General features: G+C 43.4%; 1 protein-coding gene across 6 annotated transcripts in view; it reads left to right on the top strand.

Moving 5' to 3' along the window:
- LOC119187747 (uncharacterized) overlaps nt 1–16,469 on the top strand; it is a 116,641-nt gene that overhangs the window by 21,677 nt on the left and 78,495 nt on the right. For 5 of the 6 annotated variants that reach the window (XR_012887234.1, XR_005111897.2, XM_075878831.1 and 2 more), the window contains exon 2: nt 12,271–12,337. The exons of the other annotated variant lie outside the window; for it this stretch is intronic. Coding sequence is in view for 3 of the 5 variants with exons in the window: in XM_075878831.1 (XP_075734946.1) it covers nt 12,271–12,337 (67 nt within the window). In the remaining 2 variants the exon portion in view is untranslated. The remainder of the gene's footprint in view (nt 1–12,270; nt 12,338–16,469) is intronic. 6 annotated transcript variants of the gene reach the window in all.

The following is a 16,469-nucleotide window of genomic DNA, read 5'->3' as shown; positions in this document are numbered from 1 at the left end:
ATTAAAGTTACTTTTGTTTAAATGTTCACAAGTGTTCGACCGTTAACTGGCTGGATAGCAGATGCTTTGACCCGTCAAATGTGAGCTGGGAGACCAGCATAGTAAAAAAGCGCTTCAACTGCCATCGGCCACCAACTCAACGTCCGCCGGCAATGGGATACGTCGCCACGGCAAGACCCCCGGTTGAACCCACACACACGCCCATTGCAAGGATTTCATCACCAAGGAGTTGAGCAGCTGACAGCAGAAGGGCAGCAACAAGGTGGGCTCATTTCATCTCTCAACGCTCAACGCACAGCTTAGCAACGTTTGTTTCACATACGTCCACTCCGAGACAAAACGTGCAAGCAAGAATGGACCAGGATGAGCTGACGCATGAGTGTCCAAATGTCACACCACAAGATGAAGCTTCCGCATCAAACATTCGGCCGCAAAGAAAAACAACCCTGTCGACGAGGGCTAACGAAATGTATCAAACGAGCCGCGAAGAGCACTGCCGTAAACTAGATTCTGTTTGGAAAAACGTGGAGAGCGCTCTTCAGGCACTGTCACGCGCTAAGGGAGAACAGTTTACTGGCGGCAAAACGCAGCTTCGTGCAAGTTACGAGTGCTACGAACATGCTACCGCAAGATACTCAGCCTTTCTCGAGAAGGCGAAGACGTCTGAAGCCAGGCACGAATTACAGCTCCAACAGGCAATCGATGAAGACCGTGAGGCGATCGTGAGCGAAAAGTTACGAGAGGCTACGCCACAAGAACGCGACAAGGCACATGAAACGGCATCGCAGTTCTCTCTATCGGTTCACTCAAGAGCTTCCTCGCAATCACGACGATCGGGCTCCTCTACGATTTTCCTGGCTGCTGTGCAGGCCCGCGCGCAAGCAGAGGCCGTCAAAGCAAGAGCTCAGTTTGGCCGTAAGGAGACCGCAATGCGCTTAGAGAAGGCAAGAATCGAGGCCGAGCTTGAGGTATTACAACATGAAAAAGAGGCAGCTGCTGCAGACGCGCAGGCAAGTGCACTAGAGGCAGCTGTGGAACAGGATGGTGGGGAGTGTGTGCACCCACACCCACCTTTTGACCGAACACTACGGGTTTCGAGCTACATCACTGAGCAAGCCGCCATACGTGATGCCGAGCTTGCGTCTCTTCGGGTGCCTGTTGTTCATCCGAGAAGCCAGAACTTGGAGCATGCCGAAGTAACCAACCACCTCACGGACTTGCGTGACTATCATCAGCCGCCTGCGTACACGCCAGCACCTAACCTGTTGTTCATCCGAGAAGCCAGAACTTGGAGCATGCCGAAGTAACCAACCACCTCACGGACTTGCGTGACTATCATCAGCCGCCTGCGTACACGCCAGCACCTAACAGTTCCAGCTCGGAGCTTGCCGGCGTCCTTAAATTCCTGTGCCGCAAGGACCTTGTCTCTACAGGACTTACGAAGTTTGATGATCGACCTGAGAACTTTCGTGCTTGGAAGTCATCTTTCAAAGGCTTCATCAGAGATGTAGACCTTTCTGCGCAGGAAGAGCTCGACCTTCTAATCAAATGGCTTGGTCCTGAGTCATCGCATCAAGTTCGAAGGTGGAAATCTGTTCATGTGGTTGACTTCTCGAAGGGCTTAAACATCGTGTGGAAATGGCTCGACGACACCTTCGGACGTCCTGAGGCAATTGAGGATGCGCTGCTGAGGAAGTTGGAGGAATTCCCCAAGAATATCGTACCGGGATAATGCCAAATTGCAAGAGCTCGAAGACCTCCTGCTGGAACTCGAAGCTGCCAAATCTGATCCCTACCTCGCCGGTCTTAACTATTTGGATAGCGCAAAAGGAATAAACAAAATTGTTTCCAAGTTACCATCTGGACTTCAAGAAAATTGGATGTCAGTGGGGACTAAATACAAAAAACAGAACAACACTGCGTTCCCACTCTCTGCGGTTTTTTCAAAGTTCATCCAAGACCAGGCAAGCATGAGGAACGATCCCAGCTTCATCCTGCAAGCACAATATGTCTCGCCTTCGATCACACAGCGAAAAAAAGAAACGACCACCAAGACCCCGCTGCACAAGTCATCTGTGTCAGCAAGGAAAACAAACGTACATTACGCCTTAGAGCAGGTTCAGGAAACCACTCCAAAGCAGCTACTTGAATCGAAGAGCTTCGAAAAATGGTGCCCGCATCACAAGAAGCCTCATCCTCTTGCAAGGTGTCGCGTTTTCCGTGAAAGAACACTGGAAGAGCGGATGACCTTTCTTAAAGCGCACGGAATATGTCTACGATGTTGTTTATCCTCAAACCACACACAGTGGCAATGAAACGCAATCGTAAAATGCTACATATGCAGCAGCGGTAATCATGTGACAGCGCTTCACCCATCAACTATGTGCTCAGAGTCGCCGAAGCCTATTGAACGCAATAACAGCTCTGCTAAGAATTTGGATGAAAGAGTCACATCTACGCATACCGAGGTGGCAAACGTGAACGACAACTACAGATCGTGCGCTAAAATCTGCCTCGTGGATGTGACTCATTAATGTCAGCCTGACAAGATATCAAGAGCACACGCGATACTCGATGAACAGAGTAATCGTTTGTTGGTTCTGCCAGAACTTCTCGACGAGTTCAGTGTGGAGGGCACACCTACCCAGTACACATTACGCACTTGTTCCGGCAGTACTGAGGTTGTTGGTAGGATCGCAAACGGCTTCTTTGTGCGGAGCATATCAGGCAATGTCAAGCTATTCCTTCCGCCTCTCCTTGAGTGCGATGAGATTCCGGACAACAGGTAAGAAATTCTAACGCCAGATGCAGCATGGAACTACCCGCACTTGAAGGCCATTGCCGCTCACATTCCACCTCTCAAAGTGGCAAAAATACTGCTTCTCTTCGGTCGAGACGTTCTCAGAGTCCACAAAGTTCGCCAGACCATTAACGGGCCGCTTGACGCTCCTTATGCACAGAGGCTCGATCTCGGATGGGTCATTGTCGGAAACGTCTGCCTGGGTCGTACGCATAAAGCAGGCACCTTAAATGTGTTAAAAACACACATTCTGGGCAACGGAAGACCATCCCTTTTCACCCCATGTACAAAACATTTCATGGTGATGGAAGCGCTGGTTCTCTACACTGCGGATAGGCACCAGGTCAAGAATGATTTCTCATCAAAAACAGCATCAGATGACACCTTGGCACCTAACCTGTTCGAGACAACGGGAGAAGACAACGAGCGTTCCTGTCTATAGAAGATAGAGCCTTCCTCAATATCATGGATAGGGAATTACACAAAGACAGGTCAAACAACTGGGTTGCCCCTCTACCTTTCCACTCGCCAAGAAGACGGCTTCCGAATAACCGAGAAAGGCTCTCTCTCTCGCCTGTACTCGCTGCGACGCACGTTGCGAAAAAACCCTGAGACAAAAGAGCGCTTCGTGCACTTCATGAAAGAACCGTTCGTCAGGGGTCATGCAGAGGAAGCTCCACCACTTAACATCGACGAAGAGGGCTGGTACCTACCCATATTCGGCGTTCACCATCCTCAAAAACCCGATCGAATCCGCGTGGTGTTTGACTCCAGCGCTCAGCACGAAGGAGTGTCTCTGAATGGTGTCCTTCTCACCGGACCCGACCTGACAAACAATCTTGTGGGAATACTGATACGCTTCCGGCAGGATTCAGTGGCGATAACTGCCGACATTGAGCAGATGTCTTACAATTCCGTCGTTCGTGAAGATCGTCAGAACTACCTAAGGTTCCTCTGGTTTAAGGACAATGACATCTCCCGAGAAATCATGGAGTGCCGAATGAAGGTGCATGTTTTCGGCAACAGTCCCTCACCCGCGGTCGCAACATATGAGCTTCGGCGAACTGCTCAAAAGGCTGCTCAACAATTCGGTGAAGATGCAAGGAGGTTCGTCGAGCGAGACTTCTACGTCCATGATGCACTCTAACCTCAGAAAAAATACACAATCCTATTATGACATTCGGAAAAGGCCTTCCTGGTTCGTTCCTTATTCGCGAACTAATCACGGTTTGAGAAGACTTGAACACTGTATTTCAGCTTGTTTTAACATGTTTGAATATAAAAACATCGACATCTTTACTATACATAAAAAACAACTTAAGAACTTTCTCATCCAAAATGGCGGCGTGTAGTTTAGCTTTTTCTAGTTGTCCGGCTACAGTACTATATGTAAAAGAAACACCCTATAATAGTGCTCGTGTGTAACATGGCATCCTATGATGTTTGCTTTCTTTGACATTTTTTTTTTCGTTGCTTTCTTTTACGAGTAAAACATGCAACATTTCATTCGTCAATGTTTCCCTTGTGCATTAAAACTTGTGCTTTTCGCATACCCAGTGTTGTAAACGTTGTATAATCATTTTGTAATACTTTGGTAGCCGTTTAGCAACGTGTGTATTGTTTCATGATTAACCGCATGCTGTTTTTTTTGTTTTTTGTTGTTTTTCTCTCTTTGTGGTTTGCTTATTTTATGTAAACCTGAAACTGATGTAATTTTGATGCATTTTCTTTTTATTTCCTAATTTCTTGAAGCTTTGAAAATCGACGTCAAATTGTTTTTTCATGTTTTGTGCTCTGCGGATTTTTGTAATGCCAAGTGAAAAGGGGTAGGAGCCTCGTCAAGCTGCTAACATAGCAGCTTTTTGCTCTTATCCTTGCGTTTTCTTTTTCGCAACTCCGTGAAGAAAAATGCTCAAAGTCTCTTTTGTGTGAGGAAGACACCATCAGTCTGTTGCAGAGAACGCAAAAAATGCTTTCTACAGCTAACATAAGGCTGCACAAGATTGCCTCAAATAAGCAGAATGTGCTGAATGCATTTTCTCCACAAGACTGTGCGCAGGGACTGAAAAGGCTGCAGAAATGGCCGATGCCATACTACGGGAGTTAGACTTCCAGGCGTGTTCTGTCACATTTTACACAGACAGCAAGGTAGTTCTGGGATACATACACAATGAAACGCGAAGATTCTATGTGTACGTAGCTAACAGAGTTCAGCGCATACGTGCCAGCACAGGACCGGGTCAGTGGAAGTACGTGTGTACGGAAGAAAATCCAGCAGACCACGCCACCAGACCAATTCCAGCAGCGCAGCTCGAGAAGACGAACTTGTTTTCAGGACCCGACTTTCTCAACCTCAAGGGGAAGCACCATCATCATGTTTCAAGCTTATAGACCCTAATGAAGACGAAGAGGTACGCCCAGAGGTTCGCACCTTCGTGACGAAAACCAACCAGCGACAGCAACTAGGAGCTGAACGATTCAGCAAGTTTTCGAGCTGGAGCTCACTCACACGAGCTGTGGCTGGCATAATCCGGGTCGCCCGTCACGCGAAGAGTTCGCCCCCAGAAGAAATGGATCTCGGGGAGCTGCTCTATCGAGCCAAGGTCATCATTATTCACTCTGTGCAGCAGGACGTATTCTCAGAAGAGCTGCGTTGTATCCAGAGAGGAGAGCAAGTTCATAAGACAAGCTCGCTTCGAAAGCTTGATCCAATTTTGGATGCCCAGGGACTAATCCGTGTCGGTGGCCGCTTGAACAAAGGTGATCTTCCAGATGAAGAAAAAAACCCTTTAATAATACCTGGCCGACACCATGTCGCGAAACTCCTAGTGCGCCACCACCATGGCTGTGTGCAACATCAAGGTCGACACATCACGGAGGGAGCTGTGAGAGCTGCTGGATATTGGATTGTTGGAGGCAAAAGGTGCATCTCCTCTGAGTTGGAGGCCTGTATTTCGTGCAAGAAGCTACGAGGACGCCTTCACGATCAGAAGGTGGCTGACCTTCCGGCCGACCGAATCAGCACGGAGCCCCCTTTTACAAACGTGGGAATCGATGTTTTTGGCCCCTTGTTGATTACCTCTCGCCGAACAAGAGGTGGTATTGCCAACAGCAAGCGCTGGGCAGTAATGTTCACATGCTTAATTAAGCATTCGCGCAGTGCACATCGAACTCATCGAATCAATGGACACGTCGAGCTTCATAAATGCTTTTCGAAGGTTCATGTCAATAAGGGGACCTGTGAAGCTTGTACACTCCGACTGCAGGACGAATTTTGTCGGTGCATGCAGAGAACTTGGAATTGGTTCTGAGAGCTCACAGTTTGGCAGGCTCCTAGCGAACACCGACTGTAAGTGGATATTCAATCCACCACACGCGTCCCACATGGGCGGCGCATGGGAGAGGATGATCGGTATGGCACGCTGTATTCTTGATTCCATGCTTATGCAATCACGCCATCAACGGCTTACTCACGACATTCTTGCCACCTTCTTAGCAGAAGTCGCAGCCATCATGAATGCCAGACCCATAACTCCGATTTCCTCAGACCCCGGAGATCCCACCATCCTCACTCCGGCGATGCTACTGACACACAAGAAAGGATGCGCATCCCCAACAAGCAGAGAAATAGATATGACTAATCTGTACAAGCGACACTGGCATCAAGTCCAGAACATGGCTAACCAATTCTGGAAACGCTGGCATTCAGCGTATCTTGCTACTCTGCAGGAACGTCGAAAATGGCAAGTGAGGAAAAAGGATGTAAAAGAAGGCGACGTCGTGCTCATCAGGGACAAAGAAGCAAATCGCAACGATTGGCCCATCGGCGTTGTCACCCAAAGCCTGCCCAGTGCGGACGGAATGGTGCGCAAGGTGGAGCTGAAGATTGCAAGGAATGGCGCAATAAAGAAACTCTGCCGACCGATATCGAAAGTGGTGCCCTTGTTTTTGCCATCAACAATCAGTGGCGTCTAACAAGCAGACACCAGACGGGGAGTGTGCCGTCCCCTCTCGAAGAGAGCGGCCAGGACCCGTGTTTACCTTTCAAGTGCCGCCAAAGGAAGTGGGGGGGGGACGCTTAAGCCCCTAATAGGGGCTACTTCTACGTCTTGAAAATCCTTTTTCTTTTGTTATGGCCACTTTAAATGGGCGCCGCAAACGACCTTCAGAGCATCATTTGTCATCTTCTCTGTCGGCTCACGGGGAGAGTGAAAGCACCGGTCGTCGACGGAAGAAGAAATGCCAGGCGGCGGGCAGACTCACTCTACCAGCCCCAGCAACAGCACCGCTTCTTTACGGGGACTTACTGAGTGCTTGTGAATGTTTGTTAAAATGTGACCCCAATTCCTGTTAATTAAAGTTACTTTTGTTTAAATGTTCACAAGTGTTCAACCGTTAACTGGCTGGATAGCGGATGCTTTGACCCGTCAAATGCGAGCTGCGAGACCAGCATAATATGAATATGAGGGACGCCGTAGTGAAGGGCTCCGGGAATTTTGACCGCCTGGGATTTTTTAACGTGCACACAAACCTAAGCACACGGGCCTACAGCATTTTTGCCTCCATCGAAAATGCAGCCACCGCAGCCGGGCTTCGATCCCGCGACCTGCAGGTTATCAGCCGAGTATCTTAGCCCCTAGACCACCGTGGTGGGGCATTTTTTTCGAGGCAACCTATAGCACAAAGTTAATATTTGACTGATTTGAGTAAGACTAATAAAGTCGGCTAATTGACGTTAACTAATTAATTAGTGTTTTATCATAAAAAATACAGGATGTATGTACACACAGCTACTACTAATATATTACAAGTAGAACAACTTTTTTTAAAGAATTAAGTCTTGGTCCGAGTTAGTTGTTCTACCACACAGCCACACGTCTGCTTCCGAGTTAGCTGGGACAGCTAGTGTGTGTATGTGTGTGTGTGTGTGACTCATTGACATTTTGATGATTAAGCGATTACTTTTCAAGTTGGAGAAACCTAATTATGACTAATTAACTAAACCTCATTTACAGAAAAATCTATAATACCTACAGCAGTATACAAAAAAAAATATGCAACAGGTGTGCTTCAAGTAACGACGTTCCTCTATTTTTTTTTAGTCATGCTGCGAGATATTTAGGGCACCCTGTGTAGATATTTGTCTATGTTTTTCGCTTGATAAATCACCATTTCTTTGCCATATTGTTCATCACCTTTCGATTATTTTATTTATGATGTTTATTTTACAGTTGGCCGAGCAACTTGCAGATTATACTATATAGTACTTCATTATAGTTTGTAACTCTAAACAAAAATCCACTTAAGGTCAATGCATCTATTCTTTTTATTCGCTTGTCCTTATATTGGTGCAGTTTATGTTGGCTTGTTATTAAAAATACTTATATCAGTGACTGATATTATTATCATAGGCATGAAAATTTTTATAGTTCGTGTCTATATTTGTATGTTCAAATGTACAAATGCATATAAAAAATGGAATCCTAGCTTATCGTTTTGATAGTTTCAGTAGTAAAAATTTGTAGTGTAACTACAGGTTTTCCCGCTCACTTTTATCCAAGTGCCAGCCTAAATAATCAGCACGCCATTGAAATAATCGGAGTGCTGAGCTATTTAATCCTTGTGCCAAACATTTAATCCAAGTGCTAACATATTTAATCCAAGCGCCAACTCACTCAGGCCGCAGGGCATTGAGTTTAATCCAAGTGCCACCGTGTTTAATCCAATTGCCAATGACTTTAATTCAGGTGCCAGTCAGTTTAATCCACGCACAAAAACCAGAATACGGGGCGTAAAAACAACAGTGCAATTGAAATGCAGTTCCTACCGTATAAAAGACAATCGTCGGAAGGTAGAATCAATCATTATTATTTGTATTCGCCGATAGTATTCTTGAAAATTTACTGCCGTGGTTCGCTTAAGCCATATGAGTGCTTATACTTTGCTATGCGCAAGTTTGTATAATGAGTGCTTGGCCCAGGTGAAATAAATTTAATGAAAACTAAAAAAACGCAGGAACATATTACTGAATATTTTACAGTGCAATGAAATTCAGTATCCTTCACTGAAGCTCATAATTGGCTTTGGTACACACTACAACATTACATGACCAGGACAGGTCACGTAATGCGAACGACACACTATGTTTATTGGAGTACCGGAACGCATGCTAAGAGATTAAAAGCATGGTCGCGGGCAGTGATGGGTCAAAGACAGCTACATAATCAATAAATTAGGAAGCCGTCGCGCGGCACGCACTGTGAAATAGAGATAATTCCAATATGTTTTTTTTTCCTGTAGTGAACATAAAACGTAAACTGATCATCCTGATGTGGCAATAGAAGTTTTATTTTACATTATTGTATGCTCTTATTTTTTTATTTAAACAAAGTTAAATGTCTCCAATGATACAAACAGTACTGATTGTTCGTTTAGCTTGTTAGTTTTGTGACATACTTGATGAATGCGATGAAACGAACACAAAGGAAACAAAATGATAACACGCAACTGACCTTGGGCCTAGCTTTCTTTTTTTTCAGTACGTGTTTTTTTTTGCGTGGCATTATGCCTCTCATCGCACATCGGAAGCTTGCGGATTCAGTGCAATCACTAAATTATTTGTTCTGTCCCCCCCCTCGCTATCTCTACACACACACACACACGTGCGTGTGTGTGTGTGTGTGTGCACATACATACATATACATATACAGGAAAACAAGAGGGATTACTACTAATTATTCTAGAAATGCAACATAGGCACAGGTTAGCGTATTTATTAAAACAGAAATGTCTCATAGGGCTCGGAGACGGATGTTCACAAGTCATCTTCACGCAAAGCGGCAGGCACGAAAGAGAAATTGTGCCGATCAAAGGCCGCGCAATCCACGCGCTGTAATTGTTGCATGGAGTGGCGAGCCGCATCCAGCGGCAAAGAACGCCTGTGCTCCTTCTACGTCATGCTTTGCGGTGCCACTAAAACTAAATTACGACGTTCGGTCAGGTAGGCCTTCACGTGTGACTTGAATTTCGAGAAAGCTTCTTCTATAGGGCTAAAGAAAGGACTGTACGCTCGCAGGCGCTTAATAGAGTGCATGGAGTTAGCCAAAGCCGCCTGTTCTGCTCGAGCGTGAGCAGGTGCATTATCAAAAAGGAATACAGCTTCGGTATTTGGCTCATCACGTTCTACGCGGGCCGAAACATCACTGAGGAAGTCATTAAAAACAACCCAATGAACTTTGTTCACCACAGTCCAGCGAATAACTCCATTTGCGGACATGCATGCTATAATGTTCAAGTTCACTCCCTTTGTCATTGTGGTCATGTGCACAGCTGGTTGTCCTTTAGCTGCCCTGCCGAAGTTCCTGGAACACCAGATATTTAAGTTAGTCTCATCCAAATAGAAGCGGCAAACACGCAGTCCATCAGACTGCAGCCATTGGGCGTACAGCATGCGGCTGTGCTTGATGTCGTCACGGTTGCGATCTGCGGGCATCTGCGTCACTAGCTTCATCGAGTAGCAGTGGGCATCCAGCAAGCGGTGGACTGTGCTTGCACTGATTGTTACTCCTGGCATTTCTTTTTCCAGGGCCTCCTTTATTTGCTTCAATGTAAACGTACAGTTTTCGTCGACAATTCGTCTCAAAGTACTCACGACGTCATCTCCAAACTTCCTTTTTGAACCCCCACCATCCTTTGATGTTTTTGTGTCGGTAGCGGCAATCGATCTTGCTGTTTTAATGTTGATGCCTAGAGCGTCGGCCAGTTGCTTTAAGTCACCGCCACGCCTGTAAACGTCCACAATCCTAGCCCTGTCGACCACCGATACTCTGCTGTTTTTTCGACGTGGTTCGTCGGGGTTCTTAAAGTGTGGTCCTCGTTTGCGTCCAGCCATGACTTCAAGCAAAGCTCTCTCTTCGTCTGCAAATGTTCCCGTATGAAAACACACGTTTCAAGTAAACACGCTTCGGCTACACTAAGCGTCGCCTGTTACATGAAAACCGGAGTATCTACTTTGATGATTTTAAAACTACTTATTTTCACATGAACCCGATTAAATGCAAGTTTGTTATTTTTAAGTGGTTATTTCTGATTTCAAGAACGAATGAATATCATCTGTCAGTCACTGTTCTCCCTGGGCTGAGCAGACGACTGCGGTAGCCTCAGAGCATAAGTAGCCAAATGCCGTCTGCTCAGCAGACGACACGAATCTATGCATATGCGATGGTGTAGATGGTTAACCGGAATGAAGCAGTAGCAATGCAATAAAGACTAACATGGACTCTATGTGCAAATACATTTAAGTACCCATAAATGCAATTACTACTGACTGTTTTTTTTTTGCTATGACACTAAAATGTTAAGGGGAAGTCGCACTGCGCACTTCATTTCATAAGCGCTACCATGTATAGCCGAGGGAAAAGTTCTTGCTGTGACGCCATGTTTACTTTATTCTGACATTTATACTATATATAGTGGCTAACTGTGTTTCTAGCGCATGGATTAAACTGACTGGCACCTGAATTAAAGTCATTGGCAATTGGATTAAACACGGTGGCACTTGGATTAAACTCAATGGCACGTGGACTGAGTGAGTTGGCGCTTGGATTAACTATGTTGGCGCTTGGATTAAATGTTTGGCACATGGATTAAATAGCTCGGCACTCAGATTATTTGAATGGCATGCAGATTATTTAAGGTGGTACTTGGATTAAAGTGAGCGGGAAAACCTGTAGTTATGTTGTAGAATGCTACCAAGTTTATTTAATAGTGTTTAGGAGCAGACTGAAGTATTCGATAGTCTGTATAAATATGACATATGGCAAGAAGAATGTGCATCTTTATTCCAATAGCTAACCACCACAGAGTTTTTGTGGTTGTGGCCGAGCTGAAGGTTGCTTGTTTAAATCCTGGCCGCCGTGGCTGCATTTTGATGGAGGCAAAATGCTAGAGGCCCATGTACATAAATTAGGTACACGTTATTATAAAATTCTAATGGTAGAAATTTTAGCAGTATATTAGTACAGCATTCTTTGTAATCATATTGTGCATTTGGGACATGAAACCCCACCAGTTATTATTATTTGAGGAGGCCTAAGTTGTCTAGTGCTTTCTGAGGAAATTACTGCTTTATTCTAGCTTAGGTTTAATGTGATGATCATTGCGGGACCAAAGCGCATGTTGTTCATTAATTTCATGAAGATCAAATTTTGTAGGAATGAAATGGAACAAATTGTAAAAAAATTCAGTTAAAGGCTTATTGAAGGTTCCACAGAAAATTTCCAACATGCCGTTGGAGCATTTAAAATGCATCCTTGTAGAGAAAATTAATCTTCTGAAATGAAAACAGATAAAGTCTCAAGCTACACGAAGGCAGACAGCACATGTGTGGATGGCTGTCTGGTGGGTTACTACAGAAAATCATTATATATATACATACACCTTTTTTTGATGACTTGTTGCATTTTCAACAGGGCAAGGCCAAGGATGGGCAAGAAGCCTGCAAACCGTACTTTCCTTCCTGATTGGGAAGACACTCCAGTATGTATGATTGTTTCACTAGAGGTCCTGTTTCACATTTTAAGACATGGTCCCAGTAAAAACTATTAAAAAATTTAGCCATGGCTTGAGTACTTTTTATGTACAACCTTTAATTTTGGCCCCTTGTCACTTGGCTATGCTAGTGATTTGTGCTACTAAAATCTGAAATTATAATTCCTTGCACTGAAAGCTATTTGTGCACCTCTACATTTTTTGAAAACCAATGATTTCAATGAAAAATTTAAGCCTTTACTGCTGAGTGTTGTGACTTTATGACATACAGAAAAACACCGAGCAAGCAAGTTACAAAATGTGCACAGTTTTTAATGCCGGCTGTCTAGTACTTACGGGGCAAGTAGCTTTCAGCATAAAAAATCTAGCACAGTCTCTTGTGAGGTATTCTATGCTAGAACCAGGTGTTGTGTAGCTGATGACAGAGAGTGTGAAACGCATGCAACAGCTTTCACTTCTGCATTCTTTCATGCGTCAGTGATGTAAGTTTAATCTTCTATATTTTTTTATTTGGTGTGTACACACTCAAGAGGGGGAACACAACATGTTACGTAGTTCTGAAGTGCGTTTTTTTCGCAAGATTCTCACTTCTGCGGCATAAGAGTGGAAGCTTGGGCTAGTTGGTGCATAGTCATATTTGCAAGTTTTGTCACGAATTTACGACATACCCGAAAGTATACGCATTAAAGTTGCATTTTAGATCATTTACTGTAGAATCAATAAGGGGTTGCTATTTAAAAGTGCAAAATAACTTGCAAAATAACTTGCAGAGACAATCAAGTTGCACCTAATTCTGGCCTTCAAAGCATCTTATCTTGGTGTGATAAATGGAATATGGAACTAAATGCAGAAAGATCTGTCTATATGAAAATTAGCAAAAAAGGTTAAAAAGTTGTTCTTTCTTTATAATATTGCTTCCAAACCTCTGATTGAAGATGATCAATATAAGTACCTTGGTGTTGCTATAACGAATAATTTATCCTGGAATACGCATGTTTCTAACATCTGTAAGTTATCTTTCCATAAGCTCTGCTTTTTAAGGCATAAATTAAAACAGGCTCCCCTCAACACTCGTCTATCAGCTTATTACTCGCTAATCCATCCGAAATTGGGGTATGCGTGCACAGGTGTGGGACCCTTACACCAAAGAAAACACTGACGCATTAGAAATGATACAACACAAAGCAGTAAGATTCATTTTCTCCAGATACCGTTCAACTGATTCTCCGTCAACCCTAATGCTAAATTATAAAATTCCAACATTGCAACTACTGAGTAAAATTCTGAGACTAAAATTTATGTTTTGACTGAAAAAATTACCAGTCATCCCTTAACCCACAGCCTTTCTTAACTCCCCTAGAAGCACTCCGGACAAGGCATCGCCATGCTGAATCCTTAACGCCTTATAGCACTAAAACTAACCTATTTAAGTATTCATTTTTTCCTCATACGATAACAGACTGGAACAACTTGTGTTGTGAACGTCTGTCAAATATCGATGCTATTGCACAGTTAAGATGTTAAGTCTTTTTTTTTTTAGTTTGTTTTGTTACTCTTTGTATATGCTTAGTTTATATGCCAAGTTTTGCATTGTTTTCCTTTTTTTGTTCCATACTTACAATGTTGTTTCCCTCATGTTATTATAGTTTATATTTCCCATGCCCCTCCAGCTTGGGCCCTTACCTGGGCCTGCAGTATGTCTCAAATAAATAAAGTAAATAAAAATAAAGAAAAAATGCAAACATTTCTAGTTTCTTCTCAGTTGCATAATTCAGGCATAAATATCAAGACATCTATCAACAATGAAAAGAATTCAGGCATAAATATCAAGACATCTATCAACAATGAAAAGCAGTTAATTTTTTCTACACATGTAATATTCATCAGAAGTCTCTCCTTTCAGAAATAATCAGAGGGTACAAAATCACTGCTGTTCCTGGTAAGCTTGCGGTAAAGGTATGAAGTAGCCTGTCAATTATAAGCAAGAGCCTATTAATTATAGGCAGGTGTATTCAGTCATAATTTGATGATAAAAGAAATTGAATAAACTATTACAGAATGAAATTCTTTTATTTCAAGTTAGTATATTATAGTACAAGGTGTTGCACCAAACCCAGACTAGAATTTTAGCCAGAACTGAACCTGAACTAATTATCTTGGAATCTGCCTGAACACGAACAGGAAGAAATTTCTGCCAATGCAGCACAAAATGGTCCAAGCGTATTGAATAAGGACGTAAGCACAACAAATAACTATTTGTTCTAAGGCTATTACCACTAGCAGATTGTGGCTGTTCACAAGAATTTATGTATAAGAATGGCAATAGGCAGTTATATGCTCAAAGCTGTATGGCTATCTGCGCCTCGATGCATGCACTTATGAGCTCAGCCATTTGCTTATGAGATGGAGTACACATTTGTTCAATTTGGATCATGATTGGCTCTCACTTTGCATCTGCAAAGCATCCGATCTTCCGAAATGTTTTCCAGCACTATTTTTGAAAAGGGTGATATGAGCAAGACTTTTAGTAGTACTCTCAAGTACCGTGGTTGTATTCGGCATGTTATTTTAGTTAGGGGTATGCGAATATTGGAGTTGTGAATTCTAATTAAATAATACTAACCAAATAATTTGATTAGACTTTTTAATAGCTAGTATTTGATATGTCGAATAAACCAGGACGTAAGTCTAAAATGTGACAAATCGCAATGGTACAATTTACTTAGAGTGAGGTGGCCAAATATATGTCAACGTCTTTACAGTACGCTTCAATGACGTCTTGGTTCAGAAGCAAGCGCATGTTTATTTTAAACAAAATCGTGTTGATTCTGCGAAAATGCACACACATACTCAAATATGAGAAAACTGTCCAGCCCTACACAATTGTGCTTCCAAAACGAAGGCATGGACTTCTTGCAGAGTTTAGCCTCGTGTGCTGCAAGTGCTGTGAAACGTTCAGACTTTGGCTTGCGAAACCTGCAGTGACTAGCTTTACGTGCGAAAATTTTTTCACAAATCTGCCACTGTCACACTGCACCACTTGGTCAGAAACTCCCATCGTTCTGATGCACCATTAAAGAGCTGCTGTGAATAAGCACCTGATTACTTTTGGGCCCTGAACACTCATGATGATGAAGCACAACTATATTGTTGTCAGATGAGCTGTAAACAATGTACCATCACGGCGAGAGAATCTGAAGCCAGGTTATATGCAACAGCCTGTGTTTCTGCTTTACAATCTGTAGTCTTTCAGTAGCAGTCACTCATGGTGTTTCTCAAGGACATGAGCTGGTTTCATTTTTTTGCTCTTCCTTTTAATTTCAGTAAAATCTTATTTATTCGATATTCAGTATTCTTGGCTACTATTCGATTTGAGAGTAAATTTCACTATTCGCACACCCCTAATTTTAGTCTTTTTATTTCTAACCCAGGTCAGATTTATCTTCATCATTTATTTTGGCAATTATTGTGGCCTTCATGAAATTGGAGGAACACGAGTATTTTCGGTTTTTATTTTTTAAATATTTTCAATATTGTATTCTTCTGCAAGCTTCTTTTATTTGCATGTTTGCTGAAATTTGGCTGCATGCTCATTATATGCTTGTATTATAAATAACTTATGGGCATTTTATACACAGAAGATGCAGTGCCTTACTGTATGTTTGTGAGTAGGTGACGTCACTTAACTTCATGGTTATTACTTGCGGCCTTTTTATCATCATCATCATCATCATCATTAGCCTGACTACGTCCACTGCAGGACAAAGGCCTCTCCCATGTTCCGCCAGTTAACCTGGTCCTGTGCTTGCTGCTGCCAATTTATACCTTCAAACTTCTTAATCTCATCTGCCCACCTAATCTTCTGTCTCCCCCTAACCCGCTTGCCTTCTCTGGGAATCCAGTTACCCTTAATGACCAGTGGTTATCCTGTCTACGCGCTATAGCCCGGCCCATGTCCATTTCCTCTTCTTGATTTTAACTATGATATCCTTAACCCTCATTTGCTCCCTAATCCACTCTGCTCTCTTTGTGTCTCTTGAGGTTACACCTACCATTTTTTTTTCCATTGCTCGCTGCGTCGTCCTCAGTTTAAGCTGAACCCTCTTTGTAAGTCTCCAGG

The sequence above is a fragment of the Rhipicephalus microplus genome, chromosome X (assembly GCF_043290135.1).
Source record: "Rhipicephalus microplus isolate Deutch F79 chromosome X, USDA_Rmic, whole genome shotgun sequence".
NCBI lineage: Eukaryota > Metazoa > Arthropoda > Arachnida > Ixodida > Ixodidae > Rhipicephalus > Rhipicephalus microplus.
Note: the sequence above shows the minus strand (reverse complement) of the source record. Positions and strands in the feature narration are given on the sequence as shown.